The 18,888-nt window shown below is 41.2% G+C and overlaps 1 protein-coding gene across 2 annotated transcripts in view; it reads left to right on the top strand.

Moving 5' to 3' along the window:
- Positions 1-18,888, top strand: part of ADGRF1 (adhesion G protein-coupled receptor F1) — a 45,560-nt gene that overhangs the window by 21,390 nt on the left and 5,282 nt on the right. For both annotated transcript variants that reach the window (XM_057303929.1, XM_057303930.1), the window contains 6 exons: positions 3,770-3,930; positions 5,079-5,242; positions 6,887-7,075; positions 8,738-10,111; positions 11,732-11,773; positions 13,041-13,100. In XM_057303929.1, the coding sequence (XP_057159912.1) occupies positions 3,770-3,930; positions 5,079-5,242; positions 6,887-7,075; positions 8,738-10,111; positions 11,732-11,773; positions 13,041-13,100 (1,990 nt within the window). The remainder of the gene's footprint in view (positions 1-3,769; positions 3,931-5,078; positions 5,243-6,886; positions 7,076-8,737; positions 10,112-11,731; positions 11,774-13,040; positions 13,101-18,888) is intronic.

Genomic DNA, 18,888 nt, shown 5'->3' with positions numbered 1-18,888 from the left:
CAAGCTGTAGATTAGAGATTGAAACTGCAAACCCACAGTTGCAGAACTTGGGGTGAAGCAGGAGATCATGGTATGCATGTACGGGAAGGGAGGAGGGGTGGAGGTGAGTTTTGTGAGTTGCAGAAGGATGGTTTTTTTCTGTCCACAAGCACAGGGGGGTATGATACAAAGTTGTATAATTGGAAGCCATGAGGGAAGCCTGGGGTAAACTACTATATTTTTGTGTAGATATCATGTATGCACCATAGCTGAAAACCCAGTAGGCATTGTCTACAGCAAATAAAGAGATATTTAGTAAATTATCCTTTTGTTTATGCTTTCATTCCAAAAGTTATTTGGTTAGTTAGTCATGTGTGCATTGGTTAATAACTATTAATAGTCTGCCTGATAGAGGAAATAGCTTAGAGGTCAGAGAACTTGACTTTATATATATATATATATATATATATATATATATATATGAAGTTTTATATATATATATTTTTTCTTATATATATATATATTTTTTTTTCACAGTTAACTTAAGGAACAGCCATGGGAAATTTTCAACAGCATTGCTATAAATATACTGTCCTGGATATTATCTTTCCAGTTATCTCATGTTCTTATATAAAGGTCCATGTGTCTACTTTTCTTTACAATTCAATGCTAGGAAAGACTGCTTCTTTTTTCTTATACCAAGTCCTATATAATGAATTATATTTTCCTTCTTGACTTTGCAGTCACCTAATTCATAGACAAACTTGAAACTTAATCAAAGTAATTTTTGTATTCACTATTCATATTTTTCTTTACCTTGGTCCTGGCTTTCCATTTATAATTCTAACCTATATTTCATTCTGTACATCTTCTGAGATGTCTCCAATAATTTGTAGATACAATCATAAAGTAGGCATAAGTCTATAAAATACAATTATTTAGGTTTTACTCTTTATGTATATGATTTAAAGTAAATCTTAATCTCTTAGCGTCTCAATTTACTTCTCTGTTGAACAGGACTGTTAAAGCCTGTGGAATCTGGTTTAACTTCATTAAACCAAATGAAATAACTGGCAGGAAAATATTTTGTAAGCAATGTTTTGTTGATAGAAGAGCCATATCAACACAAAGACGCTATGACTTTCACTACATAAAAGAGTTTTTGGATTTATTCAAGCATCGTGAGTGGTGGCTCCATGTAGTGATTAAGAATTTGATATTTGGGGGTGCCTGGGTGGCACAGCGGTTAAGGGTCTGCCTTCGGCTCAGGGCGTGATCCTGGCATTGTGGGATCGAGCCCCACATCGGGCTCCTCTGCTATGAGCCTGCTTCTTCCTCTCCCACTCCCCCTGCTTGTGTTCCCTCTCTCGCTGGCTGTCTCTGTCGAATAAATAAATAAATAATTTTAAAAAAAAGAATTTGATATTTGGAGCATCAGAGATTCTAATCCATCAGTTAATAATTAATAATTACCTGACCCAACTTCTCTTTGGGACTCCAGCTCCCTTTACTACAAAATGGGGACAATACAATGTTTACCTCATGGAATTGTTGTGACCTCACTCACTTTCATGACTTCGAACACCATGTGTACACTGATGGTTTCTAAATTTATTACTTGACCTTGACCTCTCTCATAAAGTCCAAACCCAAATACGCAACTGCTTGTTAACATCGCCACTTGATTTGCTAGTAGGCATGTCAAACATAATGTGTTCAAAACGGGTCATCCATCTTTTCTCCTCCTTTAAGGTTTTTCTCCCACTGCTGTGTCCATCCCAGTTATAGCGATGCGAGTCTTCCAGTTGGACACACCCAAACTTGGAGTCATCCCTCGTAATCATTTTTTATGGAGGTGTAATTTACATACAATGATAGCTCAAGCCTTATACATATAGTTTCATTAGCTTTGACAAATGCTTTTACCAGTTACCTTTTTAAGGAGACAGGACATTTTCATCACCCCAAAAGTTCCCTTGTGCCCCTTTCTAGCCAATTCCATGCCCACCCCCTACCTCCCACCAGAAATCACCACTGCTTTTATTTCTATCATCGTAGATTAGTTTTGTCTATTCTAGAACTTCGCGTAAATGGAATCACCCAGTGTGTAGTTTTTTTGTGTGTCTGGCTTCTTTTCCTCAACATAATGTCTTTGAGAGTCTTCCTTGTTTTTCTGAGTGTCAGGGGTTCCTTCCTTTTGTTGTTATTTTTAACGATTTATTTATTTATTTTAGAGAGAGAGAGGGAGAGAGAGAGAGGTGGAGGGAGAGGGGCAGAGGGAGAGGGAGAGAGAGTCTTAAGCAGACTCCCCACTGAACTCAGACCCCGTCTTGGCACTCGATCTCACAACCCTGAGATCACAACCTGAGCTGAAACCAAGAGTCAACACTCAACCAACTGAGCCATCCAGGTGCCCCTGGTGGTGGGGGGTGGGATTCCTTCCTTTTTATTGCCCAGTCCTATTCCATTGTATGAGTACACTGCAGTTTGTTTTTCCATCCCTTGCAGTCTTTCTTGACTGGTTCCTTTCTCCATTCCCAGCATCCTACGCAATTCCTGTGGCTCAGACTTCAAGTACAACCTGACCACTTCTCCCCACAGGCACTGTCCCCAAATTCAAGCCGCTATCACCTCTTTCCTGATGGGTCCTCCTGTTTCCCTGCTTGCCTCTCTTCCGTCCATTCTATGCAGCAGCCAGAGTGATGCTCTTAAGCAATAAACCTGAGCATGCCACTGACTTTTACTAAAGAAAGAAAGCTTTTAATAAAAGTAAAATTCAAACTCTAAGGCCCCACCCCATCTGGCTCCTGGATACTTACCTAATATCACCTCCTACCATTTCTCTACTGCTCATTGAAACTTAGTTATGCTAAAATCAATTCATTAATTTTTGTCCTCTAACTTAAACTGATTTTACTGAATTCAATTTATTCTCCCTGGGATAATTCAAACCCACATTGAGAAGCAAGTCCAGTTCTTGACCTGGCAGCTAGTTTTTAAATGTGCCTAACTCATAGGCATTTTCCTGCCTCAGGACCTTCACACATGCTGGCACACTACATTGATGTTCTTTGTAACACTAGCCTTTTCTTCTCATTTGGGCCTCAGCTTTTACCCTCTGCACAGAAAAGCCTTTTCTGACCAGCCTTATTGAAAGTGGGCCTCATCGGGACGCCTGGGTGTCTCAGTTGGTTAAGCATCAGACTCTTGTTTTTGGCTCATGTCATGGTCTCATGGTCTCATGGTCTCATAATCCAAGGAACCAAAGAAAGAACGCACATATCTCAATCTTTAACACATACACACCCACACACGCACGCGCGCGCACACACACACACACACACGACACTCCACTACTTTTCTTCAGACTTTTTCCCCTTTTTTTTTTTACATTCAATCTGGGAGTCTGCTGGAGATTCTCTCCCATTGCCTGCCCCCCCGCCCCCGCATGTATGCGTGCACACTCTCTCTCTCTCTCAAATAAATAAATAAATAAATCTTAAAAAAAAATAAAGTGGGCCTCATCTCCACCTGCTATTCTTATCACTGCATCTGTCCCTCATAACACTTAACTAAATTTATATATATATATATATTATATATAATTATAAAATTACTTATATATGGTGGTGACTGGTTCTTATTTGCCTCATCTTCTGCACTAGAATGTAAGCTTCATGAAGGCAAGGACTGTATCTATTTGATGCGTTCCTATGGACCCAGTGACATGCATACACACAGCCGGCCCTGAGTGACCGACTGAATGAATCTCATTTTTCTTTCCACGCAGTCATTATAGAGATGGAAGCGTCATTGCCGGGTTTGAAGTCGTGGGTTCCAGCAGCACATCTGAGCTGCTGTCAGCCATTGAACAGGTGGCTGAGAAGGTGAAGGCTGGCCTTCACAAGCTGTTCCTACTAGAAGACAGCTCTTTCAGAGTGTTTGGAAAAGGTAATTCTGAATTCCCACCCCCGGCTTAGGTGACGGGGGTCCCCCACTTAGTAGCTCATTTATGTCTTTGGGAAGTAGACTGGACATGTTTTCTGATACAGAATTGTTCTAAGACTGACTGACTTTCAGGAGACACAGGCAGCTGTTTTCTCCCCGACCATGATGAAACTCCATGTCGGCCACCGATTTCAGATCCTTGCCGACCAGTGATGTGGTCTCCAGCTCCCAGGGTAACACTGCGGAATGCTGACCACTCTGCAGGCTCTGATGGAAATCGCTCAGCAATAGTTTACTGCGACACATGCTGAAGGAGCCCTGGGGCTGACATATTCCCAAATCATAATCCAAGGAACCAAAGAAAGAATGCACATATCTCGATCTTTAACACATACACACCCACACACGCGCGCGCACACACACACACACACACGACACTCCACTACTTTTCTTCAGACTTTTTCCCCTTTTTTTTTTTACATTCAATCTTAAGCCTCTTGTACCTAGATATGTGCCACTTTCAATAACATTTATTCAACAATATTTACTAAGTGCCGCAACTGTCTAGGCATTTAGGACACAGTACTGGGAAAAACAAGCAAACATCAAAGCCCTGGAGGGTCTTCGATTCAGGGTTTCCTTCTCCTGGTCCCAGTCACGGTCAGAATATACTATTGAGGGCTAGTGGTTGGTCACAGTGTGAAAAGCTTTTACAAAGGGCAAAAAGTAGGATGGGTCACACTAAAATGGCAACTGCCAGTCTTGTAACCACATCATTACTGCTTTGTTCCATAGCTTCTTGCAGGTTTTCTGATTTTCTAACATTGCCTTACAGAATGAAACTCTTTCCTGAGAATGATCATACCCTGTCTTTTTTTCACCTGATGCTTACTAGTTTATGGCTCACTAAAATCAGGATTGTTGGCACAGGTCAGACACTTGGAGGGAAAGGGGCTGGCCTTGGAGAGGGCATCAGAAAGGAGAAAAGGTACTGAGAGGGACGAGGCTGGGCATCAAGGACATGTTTCTACTCCTGAATTTTGCCCGGGCTTTGTCTCTGAAACTATGACTTCTAAAGCACTGCTGTATGCTTTGTATAGAGTGCCAGGGTATTTATACGTTTTCCTTTTTGTTTCCATTTTTCCCCCCAGCCCAGTGTAACAACATTGTCTTTGGATTTGGGTCCAGGAACGATGAGTACGTTCTTCCCTGTAGCAGCGGCTACACCGGGAACATTACAGTCAGGTGCCGGCCCTCTGGGTGGCAGGTCCTCAGGGAGACGTGTGTACACTCTCGGCTGGAAGAACTGAGAAAGGTAAAGTACCTCTGTCTTGTGTTTTGAGTTTCACGTGGGCATCTCCCAGTGAGCACGGCTAGGTGGAGAATAATATATCAATTTGTCTCATTGGTCAGTGCGCAGAAGTCAAGGGTGTTATCAGACCCTGGTAAACTAAGGCAGTGTTGGCATGAGTAGCAGAGTCTAAGTAGAAGCCAAGAGAGTCAGAAAAAGTCACAGTCGATGGTTCTAGTGGGGAGGGAACTACAGAAGAATGAATCCGTGCTGAATACATCTATGATAGGTGATAAAACACCAACTAAACTGCTCTTAGAAGTCCAGAAAGCCTGGGAAACAAAGATCCAAGGAGAGGTGTGAGTCAGAAACTGTAAACTCAGTACAAGTAAGGATATGTATATATGTCAGAAATCTGGGCCAGGAGTGGGTCAGCCAGAGGTGAACCATATACAATGACCAAACTACACTGGGTCTTAAGGGTCATTTGGCTTGTCAACCTGTTTTATAGATCAGGAAATGAAAGACTAAGAGCCCAATAGTCCCTCTGGTAGCAATAGTGTTGAACTAGAAACATGGTCACTTGATTTCCAGTCCAGAACTATCACCCCCACATGATACTTTCTTAGGAAGGTTCAAGTTCTTAAGGCAAGGAAGATACAAAGATGGAAGCAAATAGTGAGGAATTTGAACTCAAGTCATAGAAAAGAGGAGGGACTCTGAGACCAGTTCACAGACACTGTTTTGCAAATAGATGTCCATATTGAGCAGAACTTCTCACCCAGCCAGAGACCCTACTATTACAGATGAAACTCAGAATGGTTTTTCTCAAGGGACTATAGAAAGTTTATTGCTCCCTTTCTGAGGTTTTTCATCTGTAAACTGGATGCGAGAGATTGGACCAGATGGCTTCTGGAGTCTATCCTTGCTCATGCTTTCTTTGCTTCATTTCTGAACATGGACCATAGCTGGGACTAGTCCAACCCAGGGTGTGAGGGCAGGCAGATGCCAGGCACTTTGAGCAGAGAACATTACTGTCAGCTGAGAAGAGCAAACAGAAAGACAGATGAGGGGTGCCTGGGTGGCTCAGTTGGTTAAGTGTTCAACTTTTGATTTCCGTTCAGGTCATGATCTCAGGGGCGTGAGACTGAGCTCCTGTCAGGCTCTGCACTGAGAGTGGAGCCTGCTTAAGACCCTCTCTCTCCCTCTCCCTCTGACCCTCCCTGCCACACTCATGCCCCACTCATGCTCACATACTCTCTTTCTCAAAAAAAAAAAAAAAAAAAAAAACAGATGGGATCTGGTTCCTGGGTTGACTTGTTTTGAACGGAAAGGAATATCCCTTTTTGGCTGCCATCCAAGATAGCTCAGTGTAGTAGAAGCGAGAGGAGCCTCAAGGAAGAAGCAACTCTGGATCCAATGACAAAGTGTAGTCAGATCTCCCATATGTCCCTCTATCTTTTCATCCTACAAGGATTTCTCAGCATAGTATAGTGGATATAACAGGATTTAGTACCAGTAGACCCTACCTTTCCACTTTCTAGCTGGGTGCCATTTGGAAAGTCACCGAATCTCACTGAATATCAGTTTCTGTATAACTAGGATAGTAATTTATATGAAACACAAGCATTTCATTGTTCTCTAGAATTTAACCATTTTTATTCCTAGAATTTCAGTGTGATTGCAGGCAATGCCACTGAGACAGCTGTGTCATCCTTGGTACGAAATCTTTCAGTCGTGATTCAGCAAAACCCATCAACCACAGCTGGCAATCTGGCTTCAGTGGTGTCAATTCTGGACAACGTCTTGTCCCTGTCACTGGCGAGCCATTTCAAGGTGTCCAACTCAACAATGGAGGTATGGTCTGTCTGCCTGTGCTTCTGGACTCACTTTAGAAGCTCAGTCTCTCAGGAGGAATGACAAAAGCCCGAGTTGAAGGCGCACTAATGGAAAGGAATGAAGGGTCATGGAACAGTCGTTGTGTGAGCATTATTGCGTCCTCCACAGTGTACCAAAAACTCATGGGATCAATTATGTGAGTTCAAAGCAAGAGGGGGCTACCTCTAGGCAGGCTTAGAGGAAGGGGTGAGCATCTGCACCGTATGACACTGTATGACACAGACACCCACTGTTTAATGTCTTTGCAGTTGTCTTTCCTGTGGCTAAGAGCTCTGACTTTAGTAGTGTATATTTTAAGAACTCCTGCTTTTCGACTGGGGAATTCATGATTTAATTTGGATATTTAAAAGTTATCTTGAATTTTATGCAAATAAAACTTGCTTACTAAGAAATGCAAGTAGGCAAAAAAAAAAAATTGGTATGCTATCTGGTCACCCTAGGGCAACCACTGCTTGCATTTTAGGTATCATCTCAGTGCCTAGAAAATGAAAAGTAGCATATAGCAGGTACTCAATAAATATTTGTTAAATAAATGTCCTTCCAAATATTTTGGATGTGTGCATTTCATATTTTAAAGTATGTAATATTTTTTTACAACAGTGGGTTATACTGTTACATAATACACAATTATACTTTAGCTATATAAGGTGACATTATGTCAGAGACGACATTAAATATAACTAAGTTAAAACTCTGAATTAAAGAGAAGATGCTCAAATTTTTTTTTAAGCCTGACTTTGTGTTGTTTACAAGAAACCAACTAAAACAAAATGACACAGAAAGGCTAAAAATAAAATGAAGGGCACAAGCAGAGCAGGCAAACAGAAACCAAAAGAAGGCAGAGGTTAGAGGGCAGTAAAAGAAGCATGTTATGGGACTCGGGGCCAGAAGCCGCAGAGGGCTCATTTAGGGCAAGGCTTGTTCAGCGTGACAATGCCTGAGGCAGAATGCCTGGGAACCAGAGCCATAAGCCAGAGACAGGGTCCTGTTGGGAAAGCGGCACCTTTCAAGGACTTGTTTGGAAAAGGAATCGCTTAAACTAAGACTGACCCTTAAAACCGACAAACAGTTCCACATTTCTCAGTCACTCGTCCAGTGTTTAAAGATTTTTGCTTTATATTCTCTTTTGCTTTATATTTTTTCTATTAATTCATAAATACATGTGAATTATAACTTGAATGTCCATGACATAAATTTAGAACTTCTGATGTTAGCAAAACAAATATAATGTTGGAAAGCAGTTCAAAATAATGTCTCACTCTTTGAGCCTCAGCCTGAGCAGTAAGGCAGCCATGTTTGTCATCTCTGACGAAGGAAGTGGGCCCTAAGGCAGCCCACATCACAGGATTCTCTCTCAGCCATGCTGGAACCCCAGTGTGCATACGAATGCCCTGGGGAGATCACTGTGGAACTTATATGATTCCGCTGACCCAAGTTTCTTAACCCAAAGCTCCCACTGTGCAGAGTGACTAAACTGATTTTCACTGTTGAGTTTGCCGTGGTCCTCAACGGGGCCATCTCTGGGGCCATTGTGCTATCCTTAATACTAATGACTATCCCCTCCTAGTCCTCTGACCTGCTTATTCAAAACACAAACTGACTTTCATCCTTGTATTTCAGGATGTCATCAGTATAGCTGACCACATCCTGAATTCAACATCAGTGACCAACTGGACGGTGTTACTGCAGGAGGAACAGCAAGCCAGCTCACGGTTACTGAAGACACTGGAAAACATCAGTAGCCTCGTACCTCCAACAGCTCTGCCTCTGAGTTTTTCTCGGGAATTCATTAACTGGAAAGGGATTCCAGTGTCCCAAAGCCAACTCAAGATGGGTTACAACTATCAGACCGAAATGTTCCCCCCAAATTCCTCCAGTCCCATCAGAAGCCATGTGTTAATTGAGTCAGACCAATTCCAGTGGTCCCGTCCAGAAACTATTGTCAGCATGGCCTCTTTGACCCTGGGGAATATCCTATCTGTTAACAAAAATGGAAATGCTCAGGTCAATGGGCCCGTGATATCCACAATTATTCAAAACTATTCCATAAATGAGATTTTCCTGATTTTTTCCAAGGTAGAGTCAAATCTGAGCCAGCCCCATTGTGTGTTTTGGGATTTCAGTCGTTTGCAATGGAACAATGCGGGCTGCCACCTGGTCAACGAAACTCCAGACACCGTGATGTGCCGATGTACCCACCTGACCTCCTTCTCGGTACTGATGTCACCCTTTGTCCCCCCTGCCATCATCCCCGTGGTGAAATGGATCACTTTTGTGGGACTGGGCATCTCCATTGGAAGTCTCACCTTGTGCCTGATCATTGAAGCTCTATTTTGGAAGCAGGTCAAGAAGAACCAAACCTCCTACACACGTCATGTTTGCATGGTGAACATAGCCCTGTGCCTCCTGATTGCTGATGTTTGGTTTCTTGTTGCTGCCGCTGGAGGCTCCACCGTAGACCTTTCTGGAGTCTGCATAGCTGCAGTGTTCTTCATGCACTTTTTCTACCTCTCCTTGTTCTTTTGGATGCTCACCCTCGGCATCCTGCTGGCGTATCGGATCCTCCTCGTGTTCCATCACATGGCCGTGCCTTCAGTCATGGCTGCTGGCTTCTGCCTGGGCTATGGGTGCCCTCTCATCATATCTGTCATCACGATTGCTGTCACGCAGCCAAGCAATAGCTACAAAAGGAAAGATGCATGTTGGCTTAACTGGTCTGATAGGAGCAAACCCCTCTTGGCCTTTGCTGTTCCTGCACTGACTGTTGTGGCTGTGAATTTGGTGGTGGTGCTATTAGTTCTCACGAAGCTCTGGAGGCCCACTGTTGGAGAAAGACTGGGTCATGAGAACAAGGCCACTATTGTCCGCATGGGGAAGAGCCTTCTCATCCTGACCCCTCTGCTGGGGCTTACCTGGGGCTTTGGCATAGGAACAATAGTGGACAACCGGAATCTGGCTTGGCATGTTATTTTTGCATTACTCAATGCATTCCAGGTGAGAACAATAAGAATAACTTCTTCTTTTTTTTTTTTTTAAGAATAACTTGTTCTATCATCAGGTGACTGGAATAATGATAGAGAACTGAGGTTGGTCCCACCACTCTGCAGGCTATCTCGTCTCCCTGCCTCCAGCAACTCTGTAACCAACACTGCCTGGCAGCAGGGAGTAGAAAATAAACAAATAAACAAACAACAGGATCCATATTTTCTAACAGTTATTCTCATACTGAAGCAGAGTATTAGACTTCTTCAGGAATCCACCCAGGATTTTAAATGTTTGAGTTCATAGAGCTAATGTTAATCCCTCTTGCTACCAACTCAGTCCTCTTTCTCTTGGGCAGGACCTCTGCAAAAGCACACAGGGAAAGGGAAAGAACTCAAGAGTGCTTGTTGACTCTGAATGGCGCACAGGAAGTCTCTAGAGCACGACAGAGCGGGAGATGGCAAACTAACCAACTCTGTTTTTGTCAATAAAGTTTTATTGGAGCACGGCCATGCCCATTTGTGTAGATCTGGTTTGTGAATGCTTGCTTTACCCGGCAAAGTTGAGCAGTTGCACTTGGACTACCTGCAGAGCCTAAAACACATCCCATCCGGCTCTTTGTAGAAAAAGTTTGCCTACACCTGCTGGAAAGCATGGGTTTTACAGTCCACGATCAAAGAGTGTTCAGAGAGTAGGTGGACAAAGTAATCTTCAGGTTTCCATGAGTCTGGAAGAGAGCCTTTAGCCTTGGTTCGATGGATGTTTGCTGGTCACCTCTGCAAATGTTTGAGCTGTGGAGTTAAATAGGTCTGGGCTCAAATATGGCATGTTATCAACTGTGACCTCTAAAAAATTACTTAATCTCTCTTTCAGTTCTCTCATCTGTTAGACAGGGATAATATTACTTTTATTATCATAAAGTAAATTAAATAACATAATTTAGCTCTCAGCACAGTGCCTGGCATGTACGAAATGCTAATCTGTCTTCTAAAAGCAACTGGTTCTTCCCCTATATCCGCACACCAGTGAATGTTTTGGGGGTAGTACAGCTCACAAACTTGGGGAGCACGTGCCTAATGGGGGCAGGTCCATGGGTAGATGCTGTATGAACAGGCACCCACTGAGGTGCTCTGACTGGGAGGGGGATCTCAAGGTCCAAGAAAGCCTCTGCCCAGGGTTCCGCAAGGGCTGGGCTTGATGGAAAGAGTGCAGATGCAGGTCCTCTGCTTAGGGTTGGACCTCAGTGCCTGCTGCCGTCACAGACTGACATGCACTCAGTAAATGTTTATTTAATGCCTGCTCTAAAGAAAGACTAAGATACAGAAGCAAATGGAAGTGATTTGTTTGGCGTTTAGGATGACCTAAAGGGGAAAAGAAAGCTCCGCATGCATTTAAAACCGTATTCACTCATTTATTTATTTATACATTCAATATTATACATTTTTTTGAGTGCTTTGTGTTATGCCAGGCACTGTAGAGTCAGCCGGTGTCCTTGCCTTGAGAAGCCCAGAGTCTGGTAGGGAGACAGGAAAGAAAACAATATTGGGTGATAGAATAGTATTACAGAGCAATGCTTTCTTCTCTGGGGAAGAAAAGACCACAGAGGTGATTTATTCCTTTTTTTTTTTTAAGGGTTTTTTCATCTTATGTTTTGGAATGCTCTTGGACAGTAAGGTAAGTGTGTTCATTTCTCTCTTCATCTCCTTCTTCTAATCCAGGGCATCCATCCCCTTCAGTTCTGGGCTCTTATTCAGATGTAAGAGGTGAGACCATGGGTACTCTTGTCATCAGATTCTATAATTTTATGAAAAAGAAGATTCAGTGAAAACACTCACTGTTGATAAGAAAACTATAGAGAACTAATCACAACATATATAATGTGCTGGTAAGAAAATTTATAGAACTAATGATAGCATATAACCTGAACATTATAGAAAAAAAGGAAGTTGTTTTTACTTTTCATTTTGCTACTTTCATCTATGGTTAGGCAATCATCAAAGAGCAAAAGTATTTTCTGGAGGTGTGAATTCCATTTTGTTCCTTTATTAAATGTATGCGTTTATATAGAATATGCAGAGAGATATATCTAGAATACTTCTAAATTTCTAGAGTTTTCTATGATAAATATAAATAGCTCTTAACATCAAATAAAAACTCTAATGAAGGACAACAAATGGAAGGAAAAGATGGTAGAAAAAATTTATATACACTTGTTTCATATTTTTCCCAAGCCTTGAACAATTCTGTTGAGAGAGGCGAGGACAGTAACTAAGCTAAGTGATAGAGACTTTGTTTTCAATGAGATAAGAAGATTTTTTTTTTTAAAGATTTTATTTATTTAGTCGACGGAGATAGAGACAGCCAGCGAGAGAGGGAACACAAGCAGGGGGAGTGGGAGAGGAAGAAGCAGGCTCATAGCGGAGGAGCCTGACGTGGGGCTCGATCCCAGAACGCCGGGATCACGCCCTGAGCCGAAGGCAGACGCCCAACCGCTGTGCCACCCAGGCGCCCCGAGATAAGAAGATTTTATAATTAGCACAACTGTAGCACATACACAGAATCCCTGTTTACAAAGAAGCAATTTGCTTTTCTTGATTGGACTAAATAATTCTCTAGATGGCACCATTCACATGATTAGGAAACTCTTTACTTGAGAGATAAATTGCAGTTTGGCAATTATTATCAATTACTGTTGTCTAGAATCTGAATTATTATGGCTTTTGGTACTGTTGTTCTTTGTTTAATCCTAGATTTGTTTATAGGTAAAGCAAACAAATAAAACAAATCTTTTCATCAGATAGCTATGCTGATGATGGTCTAGTAAGTACTTCCAGAAAATTCCTCTATTAAGTAACAATTCCAATCTGCAGTTTTGTTCTGGGTTTTTGTCTATTGTGATTGTATATGTGCCTCTCCTTAATATTTCTTTGTTGCCTTCTAGCTGCGACAATTGCTGTTCAGCAAATTGTCTCCTTTAAGTTCTTGGAAGCAAGCATCCAAGGTAATTATCTCCCGCTGCCACAGGTCCAATGCCTGAAGTTCCGGTTTCACACTTTTCACCGTGTGCAGTCCCACAGTGAGCCCACCTTTGTGTCACCCCCTGAGCCTCCATCACCATTTTATTTCTGCTATCTGGTGTGGTGCCTAGCACAGGGTCGCTATCCATAACGTTGAGTGAGTGAGAAAATGAACAAGGGAGAGAGAGAATGAGAAGCCATGGAAAGGTACAAAGATGCTTAAGCATGGAGGTCTGTGTGTGCTGCGGTGGGCAAATACCTTTGAATGGTATCATTTGCTTTAGTCGGACTTGCCTTCAACATCTAGAGTCCGTGAGAACCTTTTCTCTGCCTGACTTTCTGGACCTTCTGTAGATCATTTTGCCTTCGTAAAAGGAAAGGGTGAAATCTTGGTTAACTTCTAACACGCGAGATGTTCTCTGAGTTTTCCCTCTTTAGCAGGCATAACTGACTTTGTCCCTTGCAAGTTGAGCTCTTAAATCTACAAACTGAGACATCTGGATGGAAACAGAGGATTCCTGTTTCATTCTTTGCCACGAAAGTACAGTCCGTAGGAGGAGACAGAGTTTGCAACAAAAGCCCTCGTGTTCAGATTTTGTATTTTTGAAGCTGATTTAGACTTCTGCCCTTCAGCAAAACATTGAACGCCTTTCAGAAGGAGCCCTAAGGCAGAGAAGTTTCTGTGTCTGATAAAAGTCAACTGACTCAAGTGCCTGGAAAGCTACATGGGTGCTTAGAGATTTCTACAGGGGACAACATAATCTTTTGAAATAATAATTTTTAGAAAGTGAAGAAATTAACCTTTGACCTTAAAATTTTTCCCTGGGTCTGCATTTTCTAGTACGGAGCTCTGCTGTTAATTAGGGAGCAATGGCCCCATTGCCAGCAGACCTGCCCTGTATTTCTGATTCAGTAACCGTTTGGCTGAATGATCTTAGGAAAGTCATATGGTACCATTCAGTTTTCATTTTTTTCTTTCTTTCTTTCTTTCTTTCTTTCTTTCTTTCTTTCTTTCTTCTTTCTTTCTTTCTTTCTTTCTTTCTTTCTTTCTTTCTTTCTTTCTTTCTTTCTTTCTTTCTTTCTTTCTTTCTTTCTTTCTTTCTTTCTTTCTTTCTTCTCATTCTGTGTGTTTTATTATGTTAGTCACCATACAGTACATCACTAGTTTTTGATGTAGTGTTCCATGATTCATTGTTTGCGTATAACACCCAGTGCACCATGCAATACGTGCCCTCCTTAATACCCATCACCAGTCTATCCCATTCCCCCACCCCCCTCCCCTCTGAAGCCCTCAGTTTGTTTCCCAGAGTCCATAGTCTCTCATGGTTTGTCTTCCCCTCTGATGTCCCCGCCTTCTTTTTTCCCATCCTTCTCCTAATGTCCTCCATGCTATTCCTTATGTTCCACATATAAGTGAAACTATATGATAATTGTCTTTTTTTCTTAATTTATTTCACTTAGCATAATCCCCTCCAGTTCCATCCACATCGATGCAAATGGTGGATTCATCCTTTCTGATGGCTGAGTAATATTCCATTGTACATATGGACCACATCTTCTTTGTCCATTCGTCTCTTGAAGGGCATTTCAGCTCCTTCCACAGTTTGGCTATTGTGTACATTGCTGCTATAAACATTGGGGTGCATGTGCCCCTTCTTTTCACTGCATCTGTATCTTTGGGGTAAATACCTAGTAGTGCAATTGCTGGGTCATAGGGTACTTCTATTTTTAACATCTCAAGTACCTCCACACTGTTTTCCAGAGTGGCTGTACCAGCTTGCATTCCCACCAATAGTGTAAGAGGGTTCCCCTTTCTCCACATCCTTGCCAACATTTGTTTCTTGCCTTGTTAATTTTTGCCATTCTAACTGGTATAAGGTAGTATCTCAATGTGGTTTTGATATGAATTTCCCTGATGGCTAATGACGTTGAACATGTTTTCATGTGTCTGTTGGCCATTTGTATGTCTTTGGAGAAGTTCACGTCTTCTGCCCATTTTTTGACTTGATTATTTGTTTTTTGGGTTTTAAGTTTGAGAAGTTCTTTATAGATCTTGGATACCAGCCCTTTATCTGTAGTGTCATTTGGAAATATCTTCTCCCATTCCATGGATTGCCTCTTTGTTTTGTTAACTGTTTCCTTTGCTGTGTAGAAGCTTTTTATCTTGATGAAGTCCCAAAAGTTCATTTTCGCTTTTGTTTCCCTTGCCTTTGGAGATGTGTCTTGAAAGAAGTTGCTGTGGCTGATGTCAAAGAGGTTACTGCCAATGTTCTCCTCTAGGATTCTGATGGATTCCTGTTCTCACATTGAGGTCTTTCATCCATTTAGAGTTTATCTTTGTGTATGGTGTGAGAGAATGGTCAAGTTTCACTCTTCTATATAGCTGTCCAATTTTCCCAGCACCGTTTATTGAAGAGACTGTCTTTTTTCCGTTGGATATTTTTTCCTGATTTGTCAAAGATTAGTTGGCCATAGAGTTGAGGGTCCATATCTGGGCTGTCTGCTCTGTTCCATTGATCTGTGTCTGTTTTTGTGTCAGACACCATGCTGTCTTGGTGATCACAGCTTTCTGGAATAGCTTAAAATCAGGCAATGTGATACCCCAGCTTTGTATTTCTTTTTTTCAACATTTCCTTGGAGATTCGGGGTCTTTTCTGGTTCCATACAAATTTTAGGATTGTTTGTTTCAGCTCTCTGAAAAATGCCATTGGTATTTTGATGGAGATGATGTTGAAGTGTAGATTGCTCTGGCAGCATAGACATTTTAACAATGTTTATTCTTCCAGTCCATAAGCATAGAATATTTTTCCATCTTTTTAGTCTTCTTCAATTTCTTTCATAAGTGTTCTGTAGTTTCTAGAGTATAGATCCTTTACCTCTTTGGTTAGGTTTATTCCTAGGTATCTTATGGTTTTTGGTGCTGTTGTAAATGGAATCGATTCCCTAATTTCTCTTTCTACAGTTACATTGTCAGTGTATAGAAAAGCAGCTGGTTTCTGTGCATTGATTTTGTATCCTGCCACGTTACTGAATTGCTGTATGTGTTCTAGTAATTTGAGGGTGGAGTCTTTTGGGTTTTCCACATAAAGTGTCATGTCATCTGTGAAGAGAGAGATTTTGACTTCTTCTTTGCCAATTTGAATACCTTTTATTTCTTTTTGTTGTCTGATTGCTGAGGCTAGGAATTCTAGTACTACATTGAACAATAGTGGCAAGAGTGGGCATCCTTGTCATGTTCCTGATCTCAAGGGAAACGCTCTCAGCTTTTCCCATTGAGAATGATATTCTCTGTGGACTTTTCAGAGACAGTTTTTATGAATTTGATCTCTCTATCCCTACACTGTGAAGAGTTTTAATCAGGAAAGAATGCTGTATTTTGTCAAATGCTTTTCTGCGTCAGTTGAGAGGATCATATGGTTCTTGTCTCTTCTCTTATTAATGTGTTCTATCACACTGATTGATTTGTGAATGTCGAACGACCCTTGTATCCCAGGAATACATCCCACCTGGTCAAGATGGATAATTCTTTTAATGTACTTTTAATGTAAGATCCTATCAGCTAGGATCTTGTTGAGAATTTTTGCATCCATATTCATCAGGGATATTGGTCTGTAATTCTCCTTTTTGATGGGATCTTTGCCTCGTTTTGGGATCAAGGTAATACTGGCCTCATAGAACGAGTTTGGAAGTTTTCCTTCTGTTTCTATTTTTTAAAACAGCTTCAGAAGAATAGGTATTATTTCTTCTTTAACTGTTTGGTAGAAATCTCCTGGGAATCCATCAAACAAATTCTTGACTCTTGTTTTTGGGAGTTTTTGATCACTGTTTCAATTTCGTTTCTGGTTACTGGTCTATTCAGATTGTCAATTTCTTCCTGTTTCAGTCTTGGTAGTTTATAGGTTTCCAGAAAGGCATCTGTTTCTTCCAGGTTGTTTAATTTACTGGCATATCGTTGTTGATAATAATTTCTAATAATTGCTTCTATTTCCTTGGTGTTAGTTGTCATCTCTCCCCTTTCATTCATAATTTTATTAATCTGTGTCCTTTCTCTTTTCTTTTGGCTAAGTCTGACCAGTGGTTTATCGATCTTATTAATTCTTTCAAAGAACCAGCTTCTAGTTTCGTTGATCTGCTCTAATGTATTTCTGGTTTCTAATTCATTGATCTCTGCTTTAAACTTTATTATTTCTCTTCTGCTTGGCTTAGGCTTTATTTGTTATTCTTTCTCCAGTTTTTTAAGGTGTAAAGTTAGTTTGTGTATTTGGGATTTTTTCTATTTTTTTGAGTGAGGCTAGAATGTGTATGTATTTCCCCCTTAGGATCACCTTGCTGTATCCCATAGGTTTTGGACTGACGTGTTTTCATCCTCATTGGTTTCCGTGAATTGTTTAAGTTCTTCTTTAATTTCCTGGTTGACCCAAACATTCTTTAGCAGGATGGTCTTTAGCTTCCAAGTGTTTGAATTCCTTCCAAATTTTTTCTTGTGATTGAGTTCCAGTTTCAAAGTATTGTGGTCTGAGAATATGCAGGGAATAATCTCAATCTTTTGGTATCAGTTGAGACCTGATTTGTGACCCAGTATGTGGTCTATTCTGGAGAAAGTTCCATGTGCATTAGAAAAGAAGGAGTATTCTATTGTTTAAAGGTGGAATGTTCTATATATATATTTATGAAATCCATCTGGTGCAGTGTGTCATTCAAAGCTCTTTTTTCTTTGTCGATCTTCTGCTTAGGTGATTTGTCTATTGCTGAGAGTGGAGTGTTGAGGTCTCCTACTATTAAAGTATTATTAATATGTTTCTTTATTTTGGCTAATAGTTGGCTTATGTAGTTGGCTGCTCCCATGTTGGGGGCATAGATATTTACAATCGTTAGAGCTTCTTGTTGGACAGACCCTTTAAGAATGGTATAGTGTTCTTCTGTATCTCTTACTACAGTCTTTAGCTTAAAATCTAATTTGTCTGATACGAGAATTGCTATCCCAGGTTTCTTTTCAGGTTCGTTGGCATGAAAAATTGTTCTCCATCCCCTCACTTTCACTCTGGATGTATCTTGAGGTTCAAAATGAGTCTCTTGTAGACAGCATAAGGATGGGTCATGTCTTTTTATCCAATCTGCAACCCTGTGCCATTTCATGGGAACATTTAGGCTGTTCATGTTGAGAGTGATTATTGAAAGATATGATTTTATTGCCATCATGTTGCCTGGGAAGTCCTTGTTTCTATAGATTGTTTCTGTAAATTTCTGGTCTATATTACTCTTGGGGTCTTTCTTCTTTTACAGAACCCCCTTAATATTTCTTGCAGAGCCAGCTTGGTGATCACATATTCTTTCAGTTTCTGCCGATCTTGGAAGCTCCTTGTCTCTCCATCCATCCTGAATGACAGCCTTGCTGGATACAGTATCCATGGCTGCATGTCCTTCTCATTTAGTACCCTGAATATGTTTTGCCAGCCCTTTCTGGCTTGCCAGGTCTCCGTGGACAGGTCTGATATTCTTCTGTTGTTCCTTCCTCTGTACGTAAGAAATCTCTTCCCCCTATCTGCTTTCAAGATTGTTTCCTTGGAGCTAAGATTTGTGAATTGTATTATTATATGTCTGGGCCTCAGTCTATTTTCATTGATCTTGGAAGGGGTTCTCTCTGCCTCTTGGACAGGAATGCTTGTTTCCTTCTCCAGATTAAGAAAGTTCTCAGCTATGATTTGCTCAAATATATCTTCTAGACCTCTCTCTCTCTCCATCTGCTCAGGGATCCCAATAATTCTGACACTG

This window comes from Ursus arctos, unplaced genomic scaffold (assembly GCF_023065955.2).
Source record: "Ursus arctos isolate Adak ecotype North America unplaced genomic scaffold, UrsArc2.0 scaffold_29, whole genome shotgun sequence".
NCBI classification, from domain to species: Eukaryota; Metazoa; Chordata; class Mammalia; order Carnivora; family Ursidae; genus Ursus; species Ursus arctos.
The sequence above is the reverse complement of the archived record's forward strand: the minus strand, read 5'-3'. Positions and strand labels throughout refer to the sequence as shown.